The sequence below is a fragment of the Athene cunicularia genome (assembly GCF_003259725.1).
Source record: "Athene cunicularia isolate RWA chromosome 6 unlocalized genomic scaffold, athCun1 chr6_part1, whole genome shotgun sequence".
Lineage (NCBI taxonomy): Eukaryota > Metazoa > Chordata > Aves > Strigiformes > Strigidae > Athene > Athene cunicularia.
In genome coordinates this window covers 18,391,323-18,405,765 of record NW_020799105.1, presented here as the reverse complement: position 1 = coordinate 18,405,765, position 14,443 = coordinate 18,391,323, and the positions used below count along the sequence as shown (strand labels likewise).

General features: G+C 37.2%; 1 protein-coding gene across 3 annotated transcripts in view; it reads right to left on the bottom strand.

Moving 5' to 3' along the window:
* The window catches only part of ATRNL1 (attractin like 1), a 518,966-nt gene that overhangs the window by 53,229 nt on the left and 451,294 nt on the right, over positions 1–14,443 (bottom strand). For 2 of the 3 annotated variants that reach the window (XM_026851052.1, XM_026851053.1), the window contains one exon: positions 3,812–3,926. In XM_026851052.1, the coding sequence (XP_026706853.1) occupies positions 3,812–3,926 (115 nt within the window). Of the gene's footprint in view, positions 1–3,811; positions 3,927–14,443 lie in introns of those variants that run through there. The other variant, XM_026851055.1, reaches the window with a different exon arrangement.

Sequence of the window (14,443 nt, the reverse complement as noted above, 5' to 3'; positions counted from 1 at the left end):
TTTTTTTTTTTTTTTTTTGGGGGGGGGGGTTAGCTTGTTTTGCTCAATACCCTTCGAGATGTATAATTTAGTTCTTTCTAGAGATCTGGTTGCAGCTGCTCTCATTATTAGATCTCCTTTGATATTAAGAGTTTAAGCTATTTAAAACATGGGGTCAAACACTACAGCAATGACAGATGATCCCTAGCTTCCAATGTGTCATAAAATCTGTCAGACATGTATATGCATTGTATGTTATAATCTGCCCACAAATGTTTGAATAAGTGATTTTTTCAATATGCACATACATTGCTGTATGCACATTGATACACGCATGAATTGTACAGAGAATTGCCATTTTTAAAAATCTTTGAATTTTGATCTGATTAATCAGGTACAAGGCAGCCAATGAGACAAACTGAAGAATGAGGAAACCACATGTTCTCTCAGTCAATCCAAAATTGAGAAATTTAGGTTTTATCACTGCTAAACTTCTTTAATGTTTTTCATTGATCATTTTAATTTATATTTTGGTACTAATTTCTGCCTTAATCCAAGCAAAATTTCATTTAAAAACAGCTGTTACTCTAGAAAAGTATAATCAAACGGTTAGGATTCTCTTCAAAGATTACACCTAAAAGAAAATGTAATGTTTACTGTGCTATACCTAACCTACTACAATGGTAGCGCTTATTGATTTACCCAATTTTCAGGCTGTTTAATCCTGCAAATCATTCCTTCATTGAAAAAGTCCCTTTTTAAAGCATAAGTCACACTGTATAGTGTTCTTTTGCAACAAATTAATTTTCATCAATATTTCATCTGAGTCTACGTGACCAATCTGAACCACATACTAATTTTAAGCAGTTTAATTGTGTCAACCTAGCTGTTATTTGTATTAGCATTTAGAACGAAACAGTGCTGTCGGAAGTCTGTGTAGTTCTGAGTATTTTCTGCAGGAAGTAGAGAGCGCTCAGATCTCCAGTGGGACATATGGTCTCTCCTCGTGAAGTTTTTGCCTTGCATAGCCTTTGGCCAAAGCCCACCATCTGCAGTTTCAACTTTTCTTCCAGCTGCTGATAAAGGTGAGGTATGGAACATATGCTGCAGAAAGAGTAACCTTTACATTTATTTGCTTGGGTTTTTTTAATATTCAGGGACACTTTTCGACAAAATATTTGTTAATGTAAACTTTGGAAACAAGTAAAACTCATGTTTGATCAAATCCAGGTCTTAAAAACATAGGAATTCAACTCTAACAACTCCAGTAGAGTGTGGACTACCTATTTGTGGAAAGAATTAGCTTTCCTGATTTTGGAGAAAATGCAATGCAGAACAGTACAGGCATTTCCTTCCCATATTTCAGACAGGCATATGAGAAATGAAACCCACTGTCTCTCATTGTGAACTGAGAATCAGCATCGTTGACTTACCATTTAAACAAATGTTTGACACACTATCAGTTTTATCCTAGAATGATCCCAATGAGCTTGAAAATGGTTATATGCAAGTAATAGAGAATTCTAAAATTACTTGGCAAGACATAATTACTGAACACACTACTACCATCCACCTAAATATCATTGTTTTAACCTAGCTTAGGTCATAATGGAAACCAACTGCATAGCAAACATATGTCTGCTGCACAAAGCTTCCACATCATTTCAAATAACTTGGCACAGTCCACAGCATCTGCTCCCAGGAAGCCCAGGAAGAAAGCAGCAGGTAGTGCTGCAGGACAGGAATGAAGTGAATTAGTAAAGCTACAGGTATGCCAAGAAACCTGCATAATAGCTTCTGCCTAGACTATGCATGGTTACATACAGTGAAAACAGTCCATGAGTACCAAAATTCATTACACACAAGAAAAAAACGATTATAGCAATATAATCTAACATAATCTAATGGTTGAATTGGCGTGGATGCACACCTCAAGTATTTCTATTTGCCTGTGACCCTGAACAAACTGAAAGTTGTGTGACTAAAAATTGTAGATATTTTTAAATACCAAATGGCTGACAAAGACCATAATAATAAATGGCAGAACAGCATTTGAAATATATGCCTGCAAAGCTGCTGGAAGGCAAAGTAATAAGAAGACAGAGCAGAACAGGAGGACATAACACATGTTAAAAAGAGGTGTATTCTTTCATAGATTGAGAAACATTCAAAATGACACATCTGCTGCTGTGTTGTTGAACCCAACTGCTGTTTCAAAAAGCCCGTTCCCCTGATGTTATACACACAACAAACAACATTTACTTTTAAAAAAACTGTATACAGTAAATAGAAGCTGATTATGAAGTAACTAGATAAATACATTTTTACTTCTGAGATGCACATCATAGGTAAATTTGAAAGCAACAGAAAAAAAAAACATTTGAAGCTCCAATTTCAACAATTACTTTTAATTTCCTTTCATAATGTTTTTCCTTGTTGTAAGACTATAAACACCTTCATTTCTTTTTCATTTCTTTAAAACATGAACAGGGAATACGCTGAACATCCTTCCTCCCTCATTGCTCTCTTCAGAGCACTTACATTTATATACTTCTTCCAACAAATGTATTTGACAAAGCATCGGTAACACTTTTATTTTCATAGCACTTCCAGAAATTATATTCCAAGTCACAAACATCATTTTAAGAACTAAATCCTCATCTCTGAACTTGGCAGAGGGAAGTGGGGGGTGTGTGGTGGTGGTGCAGGGTGGGACCAAAGCCCTCTCCCCCACCAAAATGAACTAAGAAACCCAAAAAATAACAGTCATCAGGTCAAAAAAAGAAAAAGAACATTCTGCTGAACTTATTTCTAACATAAGTCAACTGAGTTTGCCCTCATCATCATTACTCAATACTTTTTAATCTCTTAAATGGATTTTTGAAGGTTGAAAGTATATCTTTTTGGCTCTTAATGATAAAAGTTAGCCTTAAAGCATATTTTCTGGTTTACAGGAGCCTTTTGGGCACATACCATGCAGCTTACTGTTCATTACAAAGGTGCTCATTTTGGCAACAGCTCCAGTGAATTCTGAAATAGTAAAATGGTCACCTGCGCAGTGCCACATTACTCTCTAAACGTTGTTGTCAGGACCATTTTCTATCATATCAATATAGACAGTTACTTAAAGGATTAAAAATGTGTATTTAGGTACCTCCTACTTAAGAAGTATTTTTTATAAGGATGACGATAATGATTATGTACAATGATCTTGCACAGATCAGGTAAGGGAGACTGCCACTCCTGCTTCCAGATAATGCAAATGCTGCTTTTCAATGAGCTAGGACCATTTCCAAAGTGAAGACATTCCTAGTGAAGCATTCACTCACGCAGTCCCAGGTTTCAGCAAAATGGCATTCTGGGAAATTTAAACTGAATCCTGGACAGCCCAGCATCAGGATTCATGGTGCAAAGGAACTTAACTAGAAGTTAGTGCACTAAACATCAACTTGAACTGAGAATACTCACTGGTAGCCCCTATATAGCCTCACCTATAGCAACTTGAACTGAAACCACAGATGGTTTTTTTTTTCTCTGAAAGACAATGTTGACGTATATCAGTATGCACATGTATTGTTTCAGGAAGTCCTAATGAGATACGTCAGTGTACACCAGCCTACCTTGATCACTGGGCCTTTTTATTTGGAATACCACATCAAATCCCAAACAAAAATTCCTCAGTAAACATCGGTCCTAAACTTAACGTCATCTCGACTGAGTAGCCCCTCGTATTCATCTGCTGTGCCATTATTTGGGATCTGTGTGGGTGCATTTGTCCAAGCAGACTCTGTTGAACAAGGACAGACAGAACGTTCACCAACACAAGCCTTACCTGACTGACCAGGGGGTGGGACGCCTGATGATCCTCTGGGTAGACACAAAAATACCGTGAGGACTGCGGCTCTGTTTCCTGAACACGGCTCAATGGCAATCGGTTTTGGAGCACCCTGAAAAAGGGAAATAACTATGTAACACCTGAGATTTTCACTACATTTTTACTTGTACATATTTAATTTATTTTAAGGTCACTGTAACAATAGGAAGACAGTTTTCCCAGGTAGTTCTTTGGATTTAAACAGATTGTCCTACCCATGTTAATTGACTTAAAAACGGGTTTTAACAGCCCACACTGCAAACCTAACCAAACAGAAAAAAATGAAATAATCATAAAGAGAACAAAAGTACACTTAATTTTATAGCTTCCTAAATTTAGTGATAACAACTTCTTAAAGCTTAGAAAACGGCAAAACCTTTTGGGATACACACTTGTATCTGAGAGTACCAGAATTTCCCCTATTCTGACAAGGAGTACTCATGTGAAAGAACTGTGCTTCAACAGCATCCATTACCTAGCCATCCTAAAGCCAAAGCCATAAAATGAGAGCAAATCTCTATTATATGCAGAGATATAATCTAGCCAATCCCTCTTGAGTTTCCCAGACCTGTAATTCTGCCTTCTCTGTGTCTGTCCTGGTAAGCAAATGATTTCTTTGAGGCAGGACCTTCCTGATTTTTTTTTTTTTTTTGCATGTGCAGAAAACAGGTGCAGTTTATATAAACTTAGAAACTCTCTGAAAATGTTGCCTACGTGATTATCATCTTACTCTGTCTTCTATAAAGCTATGATAATGGTGTTTTTGCTGGCGGGAGGTATGTGCTGTTACCAAGCATCTCTCTCTTACTAGCTATACAGATCTTTTCAATTTGCAGTTATCTTTCAACTAAATGGTTGCTGCCATATTGTTCTCAAGTTACCAGGACTGAGGACAGTATGAGCTGGAAAAAAGCAAAGCAGTCTACAAAGCCATAGAGTAATAACTTTCCAATCTGACAATTTACAATATTTCCATATTTACATGTTTCCATGTTTTGTGCTCACTAAGAGATAGGCATTTCTCTTTGGAGAGCTTGAACATCTAGTCAAGCACTAAAGATATTTCTAAAAACATTAGGTCAAAATCAGCATAAGCATTCGGTTGGAGGGTTTTTTGTTTGCAAATTTTTAGAATGCCTGTCCCGTTCCAAGGCAAAATATGATTTTGATGTTTTGATTCAAAATTCAAAGCCATAAAACTTTCCCTTTACATGAAAAATGCAATGTATATATAAACGTCAACTGATTCAAGTGTACTAAGAAAAACAAAAGTTTAGCCAAGTCAAATACACTGCAAAGTACTTGATATAAAGAAAATAAAGATGCTTACATCATGTAAAACAATTATAATTTTGATTTTTTTTTTTACCTCCAAGTAACCAACATTTATTACTGCTCGGTGAAGATAAGGAAACAGAGAATACAGCAATAAATCAAGCAATCAATAAATATATTTATTTTATACTTCATGGTCATATTTGATAGACATTTCTGTAAATTCATTTGAGGGAATAGCATTGAAATAACTTGGCTGAGGGACGTCACCTAATTTAAAGTTGACATGACATAAGGAATGGCAATTTATATTCACTAAAGCCTTACCAAATGATGAAGCAAGTAAGTAAAACCCCAAAAGCTTCAGCTAAAACCAATAACTTTTTAAAAAACAACATAAGAAATATTTTCTAATCTGAGTGTATTGGATTTGTAGCATTTAATAATAAATTCTTGTAATGCATTGGCTCAATATACACCAAAGGAACAGATGAAGAGAACAGACTCTGAACATGTGTAAGCTGGTGTATATCTGTCGACTTCAGTGGATCTATTATCAGCAAAGCATTCATACAGGCATCACTGGATTATATGATTTTATACTAAAAGCAATGCAGAAAACGGGGAAAACAGAATAAGAACTTCGCTAATATTAGCAATATTGATCGCACACGCACAAAAGTAGTACAAGTGGATTGGAAAAGAAATGGTGCGGTGAAGTTTTCTTACTAAGGTTTCCTTGATTTACGTATATTCAAGGGCAATGTAAAAAAACAAAAAAACAAAAATGGTAATCATTCTGGTCTTAACATTTAATACAGAAAGGAGTCTTCATGGGATCATTCAGATTAGCAGCTAGTCTGTGCTTTGGGCTGTTTAAATTTAATCAGACAAGTGTAGGCATAGAATAATATAATAATATAATATAACACTGACAGCAGCCTGGTGTAGACCTCTCTGCTTACTTCTCCCACTATTACATGCTTTCATTCACTCCTACCTGTTGCACTTTCAGCTGTCAAAATATAAGACTTCCCAACTGTCACATACTCATATCACTCCTCCCCTGGGACCTAAATATGTGCCTCTTCATTCCAACACATCTACCTACATCTCTCTTCTCCAACCATCCGGACAGGGAGGCAGCTCCACGCCAATTAAGTTCATCTCACTTTTCACTTTGATCGTGTGATTCCTGCTCCACCCTGCACTGGCCCTGCTCCTGCACCTTCTGTGCAAAACAGACTTTCCAGCTCTAGGCAAGTTCCTGCAGCAGAAGCTGTGAATGGAACAGACCTTGTGCTCTTCAAGACCAATGAGCAGAGTGCCATAAATTGGGGAGGTGCTTAGTCAGTGACCCCCATGCATTCACTCATGTGGTAAACAGATTTTACAAATAAATACCTTTGCATGGTGTGTCATGGACTGCCTTCCACTACGCATTACAGCAACAGCACCTGAACCTTCATACAGCACTTATGGTTAAAATAGTTGGTATTACTAATGAGAGCAATGGAGTATTTAAGTCATCTTCCCTGATCTGTCACAATGGCAAAACAAATAGCATGATTCCTTTCTACTTGAAAAGGCAGATAAAATGAAACCTTAATTTTAAAATGTTTATTCAGACACAAAACTGAAAGGAACAAATTTATCACTGTTTATTTTAATTTGCTGAATAATTACTTCATTATAAATCAAACTGATTATATTTTCTATTGTTGTGTAACATACAAACCTTTCCTTAACAGGGTCTCCTTTTCTGTTCGAAGTTTATACTAATGCCTTTCAAAACACAATTGGAGGAAATTATTTCTCATAAATATTTTTCAGAGGACTTAATCCAAAAATCAAACACAGTAAGAATTTTATATTTGTGCTTATTTGTTCTTTATAGAACATGATGACTGAAGAAGCAGATGTCTTATCTTGCCTCACATCATTCAGATTCACTAGCAACAAACCATGGAAGCATAGAGCAAATGATAATAATTTTGATACCCTAAGGTTTGTCAGTTGTTTAAAGATAAATACATAATCATGAATCAAAGTTATTTCAGTGACATAACATGGTCTCTGAAATGTGCCATTTATCATGTATTTTCCACGGGTTTTTTGGGAGAGATAAGGCACATGTTTGTTTGCCCAAAGCACTTAGATACCATGATTTACTTGGTAGAATTTTTTTTTTCCCCCTGTACAGAAAGTGACTTACGTTTTTAGCAAAAAGCACAATGACAACCACAGAGTTAATAAAACTTTATCAGTGGAAGACAAAATAAACAAATACTTCTTTATTTAACAACATTTTATATTTCCTTTCTTATACACACCATGACAGAAAGAGGTATGTCAGTTGGGAAGGTGAAAAAGGAGGGGGAAGAAAACTGTGAAGGAATAAAAGGGTGAAAGACCATTATTATTGCCAGTGAGAAGTCAGTGGATGTAGAAAGAAGAAATAAGTGGACAGTGTAGGTAATAAAACAGAATTTAAAAAAAAAAAAAAAAAAAAAAAAAATCCACAATTTAAATGTGTAGTCATACATTTATTCACAGAAAAGAAGTATCAGAAGTCATCTTCCTGGAGTCTTAGATTTTTATCAGAGAAAAAGTTCTCAGTTCTCCAGATTTTTTTCTGAAAATCCTACAAAGACTCAGCCAAAGTCCCCCTGCGTGGGTGAGTTTGTGAGGAATTAGTGAGCTTTGGGAGGATTCTTTGCTCACCCTTGATCTGTTACTACAAGAAATAAATTTTGGTTGGATTTTTTTTTCCTATACAAAGGACAAATGATAACATCACCATTAGTAGCATAAAAATATATGTCAGTGTATGTCATATTCATAACTGCATTAAAAATATTTCTTTCTAAGTTAGAACATCTGCTTTATGATGATAAGAAGGTAACAAAACCAGTTTATTTTTGTATTTAATTATTGAAAAACCCAGCAAATCTTGCACTGTGTTATTTGGCTGTGTAGGAATAACATAAATGAGCAGCTTTAAGAATCCAGACCAAGAAGCAGCTGGGAAGGGTATTCTGTCACTTGGTGAGCAGGAAGGGCAACAGAAGGCAGCGGCATGAAGAGGTGAGGAGGAGAATACGATGACTAAGGGGCTGTTCGTGGATCTGCTGTAAGAGTTCAGAATCTCTTTGGGGGAAACACACTGAAACTTTTGCATCAATTCGTATCTACCAGTGAAAATATTTAATACTGTGAATACGGGAAGAAGAAAAGTGTAGAGTGTTTTGGCTCTATCTGCATTCCAAGAAGTGGTGTCTCACAGAAGTGCTATAAAACTTTGGATTTTCAGTACCAAGTAATTTCTATATATATTTTCTGTTCAGTATTCTAAGGTAGGTGAATCCAATTTTTAAAAGTGCATTATTATACCATAAGACAAATAGATCACGTAAGACTAAATGACTCCAAACTCATGCCAAAAAAGCAATTAGAAAATTGAATCAAGGAATTAAGGATTAATGTGAGCATGTTACACCTGTCAGCAGTAATAAGTATTTTGACAAGAACAGAATAAAGTTTGACAGTGTGCACAAATACAGATCTGATATATAAATCAAGTATTAAAATGCAAACAACTATGCATTAATCACTGTAATGTTTCCTAACTAAAATGTCCTTAGTACTACTTCTGAGAATTCATTATAAATAAAACTTCATCTCTTCTTCTTAAAAAAAAGCCAGCTTGTCTTATGCTTTTTGTTTTAGTAATAAATGATGCCAATTTAAACTTAGTTTTTAATCATATTATTAAAACAGAATTAATCTCATGGATTCTACATAAACTAAGCTTGATGGCTTGGCCAATAAACAATCAAACTTGTGGCAGGATTAGTACCAGACTCAGAATGTAAATAGCCACTTTTCTGGAGTTCAATATGCAAGACTTCAGATGGGTAAAAAGAAAAAGAAAAAAATGAGAAAGGAAGAGAAAGGGAAAGGAAGAAAACAAGACTGTGTCCTCTGAAGTGGTAAGGAATTTAGACTGTTATATTACAAGTATCCACATCTTTTTTTCTCAGCTTCAGGTTCTTCTCCTGAATTTTTTGGTTATTTCTGAGTTTCTTGATTTACTTCTGATAAGCAAGTCTCAGATTCAGAAAAGCAGTTGAGTACCTAAATTGTATTTTGGTCACATATAGACATCTACACGCAAACTCAAAACCCTGTTAATCTTCATTTCAATACTAAAAATTCCCAATAGCTGCTCTCCTCTACCTGCTCACGTACATCCTGGTCTCTCTTGCACCCGCTCAGGATTCACTGGCATTCCTGCAGCTGCCCTGGATCTAGGTAGCTGTTTTCAGAACATGCTTACCCAACTAAATTTTTACAAGTTGTGGCCACTTTCTTTTAAAACACATTTGAAAACAGAGGTAGCTCTGTTCTTTGTGGAAAGAGGATTAATCCTGTTTTTCCTATTCTGCTTTTACTAAATGCTTGTTTAAGGTGAAATACTCTGACCTATAATTAAAGATGCAGAGTAAAATGTTGTGACAGCTCCGACCATTTTTAGTGCAGTAAAAGCAGCCTTTTCAGCAGTCCAAAGGAGGAAAAGAAAATGTATCCTCTCAAATTCACAAAATTCCATTGATGTCACTCGGTGGGAGCTTCTCTGGATATTCTGCTGGACAAACTTCAGTGTCCCTAGAACGGCTATCAGGCCAAGAGAAGGAGATGGGTGACTCTCACCTGTAGCCAACCTCCATCCTAACCCCATCTGATTTTTTCCAGGGACGTTTGCCAAAAGAATCAAAACCAACAGTAATTTCAGGAGAACAGAGCAACGCTGTGTGCTCCTCCCAGCAGAAGCCCAGTGCTTTCTCAGCACCGATTGCTGCCCTAAGGAGAACCTGGCACTTCATGCAGAGTCCTGAAACAAGACAATGTCTCACAGAGAAACAAAGACTGCAATTAGAATGGCTGTTTTCTTGGACTGTCAGTGCTATACTGCGTTGCTATTCTAAATATTGGGTGCATATTAACTAACACTCATTAATGTTAATACTTTTGAGTATGAGCTTCCCAGACACCCAAGAATCTTGACAACTTTCTCCACAGATTTATTCAATAAGTAATGAGCCTTAATGACAGTGCAATGGGAAAAAAAAAAACAAAAAACGCTATCATCAAACATCATTTGCGCGCCAGGAAAAATATACTTTAGGAAATACCTCCACAGAATAAATAAGCAAGGCTGGAGTTCTGAACATTGTTTTGTGGCTGGCATAGGAAACACCAGTTCTTTATATGCCCCTAGGGTTTTACTGAAATTATAAACAACCACTAAAGATTTTCATTTAATCCATCTTGTAAAGTTCCTCTTTTGTAATTAGTGAGTGGAAAGCTTTACATCTAAATCTACAAGAATGGCCCAGAGCCTGAGTGTCCTCAGTGCTCTGGGCTTCTACATTGCACCTTCTTTTGCCTGAGGATTTCTCAGTGATTTCTAATTTTGGGTGATGAGGTCCCACCAACCCATGTGAGGTTTATGACTACGTTACCTACGCCAGTAAAAGCTGGAGAACATTTTGGAATATCTTACAATTCTTCCACCTATACTGAATGAAACTTGAGGTAACTACCCTGCTTCTGGTGACTGAGTCATCCAGCCAGTGCTGATTTACTGGGAGGACTCTACCAACTCTACTCAACCTTCAGAATTAACCAGTTTTTCCTGAAAACTTCTGTAATGTCTAATGGAGCTGAGATCAACAGGCTTACTGATAATAAAATGCAACCTGACCAAAATTATACTAACATTTCTTTATTACATATTTTTTAATTGTGAATTATCTTTCCAGAGTAATTTTGTCTCTTCTTTTTTTTTTTTTCAGAATATAAATATCCGTTAATTTCCTTGTTTCAGAATACCAATAGAAATCTTAGAATATATTGGTAGATTATTTTTCATAAGAAAAACAGTGGGAATTAACAATAAAAGGAACACATTATGATTAGCAAGCTGTGATTATGGCCCCAGTGAGCAAACCACATTGTTATCCTTCAATTTATTGTCTTACCTCTCTCTCTCAACTATATCAATACGCAGTGATAGCCTGAATTCTTTTTTGCAGTCATTTCTGAGTAGGTGGTGGTGGTTAGTTATCAAAGGCTGTGTACTAATGCTAAATTTATGTATTAATCTGGAAGTGTTTATGCTCAGAAGAGCCATATTTTTATTATAAGAACTATATTTATTTGCAACAAAGTTACTTTCAGTTAATCTAGTAAGAGACTTTTTTTCAAAATGTAATACTATTTCATTAGCAAGAGAGTTATGAATTGACTAAAACTGATTTATTAAGACAAAACTATGAGAAACACCTGCAGAATTTATTTTCAGTGGGGTTTCCAAAAAGACCTCCTAGTCAGGTTTCCTATTTAGCTCTCATCCTACTGACTAGAGGTTGCTTTTTCTGTGACACTAGTGTGAACCATACTGCAGTCTTCTTGTGGCTGAACAGAACACAAGACACTGAAGACAAATCAAAACATCAGGTAGCTGCAAGGCACATTGCATTTCTTTTCCTGTGTGTGTCCTTGCATGCAGTTTCCTATCTCTTCATACCATTAAATAAACTTGTTTTTACTTTACTGTTACATCTTGACCGCTAATAAGAGTAATTTCAGGTTAATCTGGAAAATATTGAACGTAATTTACAACGGATGGTATGTGTAGTAGTAGTACTGGATTACTGCCAGAGGTATCCCCAAGAGCCTCTGGAACATTCTCCTATTAAGCTGTACGAGTCTGACTAAAGGCTGGCAATGCCTGCATCCAGTTTGTGAAAAGAAATTTATCTTGGCAGCAGCTAGCTAAATCCTGTTGGGAAAAGCACCTGAGACCCCGTGTCTGTGGCATAGACCAAGCATCTCGTATCCCCAGATAATTTCCTGTAAATTCTTCCTACTGCCATTTCAAATTCTGTAAGTCAAAGTGGTGTTGTACAGTGAAGTGATTCAAAAGTGTGTTTCCCAGATGGCTGTATCTGTTGGATCTCCCAGGATTAGAGACAAGAAGTGGAGAATTCTGTTATTCCTTCACAATTTAACCTTAAAGGCTTGTCTGTGAAAACTCACTTTTCACTGGTGAGAAATTAGTGACAGTCCATCACTGTTTGAACTTGGGCTGATCACTTAAGACCAGAACGTCACTCCCATAGATCAGTGGGTTAACTTTACCCCAGTTTGCCTGGTAGAAGAGGACACGGTCCCTCCAGAGCCACTAGGTGCAGTTTAAATTCTGCCTAACTTGCAGGCTAACAAGGGTGGCCACGGTGGCAGGCAGGGGAATGCTGAGCTAAGGCACAGTACAGGTTGCTTTCACTGGGAACAAGCAAACTGAATCAACTACAGATTTCTGAAATGTCCATAATGTAGATAAATTTGGGATGTCCTTTGCTCGGGGTGAATCATAAAATTTCGATCTGTCATTGCGACAGAAATTCTTGGACAGTGGTCAGAAGTTCTGATTAGCAGGTGCCTTTTGTGACGACACAGATCTCACTCTTATAGATGTGCAGCATCCTAGAGTCATTAAAGTTTGATGATTATTTAGGAGATCTGTGCCAGACTTGAGGGTTAGGAAAAGCGAGTGTCCTGGAGTTACTATGCTGCATTTTGCATTTCTTGCAAAACTAGGAAGAAAATATAGTACACCATATGTCATCCAACATACTCTTTTAGTGAACTTTTCTTCAACAATGTCTTTTAAAGTTCTTTTGTAACCTCCTGGCCACACGCGGGATGCTTAGTGAATGATAAATTAAAACATTTATACCTAGAATTGTAATAATAAAAAAAGAGAACTAAATCAAGACACATTGTGAAAACTAGCTGTCAGCAGAAGGGATTAAAGTGCAAACTTGGCAATATTCTTAATGCAGGAAAAAATGCTCATGGCACCAGAATAACAAATTACTTTCCATCATGACAACTTACACATATCACAGTCTACTGAAGACTGTAGGGAAGACACAAACCGAACATCTGAAAGCATGACATAGCTTTTATTTTCATTGTCCTTGCCATGGTCCAAGGACAGCTGTAAAATGTGTACACCATAGCCAAAACCATTTTGAAACAAATTATTCCACTATTTAAGATTTGTAAATCTACACAAGTTTTCGCCCTAGGGAGTGTGTGTGGATAGTATGGATCAGATCATAGCTGCTCCAGCAGCAGGGAGAAAGAACCATAAAGGATCTCTATCTTAAGGAAAAGGTATGTGATGGTAGCAAAAGGGAAATTAGTTTTGCTGTATTGTATAGCAGTAGCAGCATGTGTTAAACCGACTAGCAGTTTTGGCAGTAGCTGCTGCCAACTAGGTGGAAAGGGAGAGGGCAGGCTAGCAGATTTGTGAAAGCAGAAACCAGACCTTTTTAAAGGTGTTGCAAGATGCATCTCTCACTTTCCTCTCTTAAGGACCTCCATCACCTGCTCTGGCCCATTCACCAATTCCAAAGTATAATTGAGTAGGGTTTTTTCACTTAAATCTTATGAACTAATTCAAATCTCAAACATCTACGAGATAAACTTCATCTGCTTAACTCAGCACAACACTGGACTAACAGCAGAACTATGCTGATTTATACCAGCTGCAAATCTAGCACTATATTATTAATTTAACAGTGTCATTGAAAAATCCTGCAGATAGACTCAAACTCAAGTATTATCGCTTAATGTTTCTTTTTAAGATGTTCCCCGTCAAGATTGTTAGTACTTACAGCAATCACAAACATATTAGGAACTTTACTGAAAATGAACAAGAAATGAAACTTACAGGATCTGACAAACAATTAGACACATAAGAATTACTGCTTGGAGAAACATGCATTAAAGCAAACAGGATTACATGCATGAATTAAATTATTTATGCATATTACTCATGTTGTCTACCTTGACTTTATTAAGGCCTTTGACACCATTTCCCACAGCATTCTGCTGGAGAAACTGGCTGCCCAACCAAGTTGGGTGGGAGTGTTGATCTGCTCGAGGGTGGGGAGGCTCTGCAGAGAGACCTGGACAGGCTGGAGCCATGGGCTGAGCCCAACTGGAGGAGTTTCCATAAGGGCAAATGCCGGGGGCTGCCCTTGGGCCACAACAACCCCCAGCAGCGCTACAGGCTTGGGGAGGAGTGGCTGGAGAGCTGCCAGTCAGAGAGGGACCTGGGGGTGCTGATTGACAGCCGGCTGAACAGGAGCCAGCAGTGTGCCCAGGGGGCCAAGAAGGCCAATGGCATCCTGGCTTGTGTCAGCACTAGCGTGGCCAGCAGGGACAGGGAAGGGATCT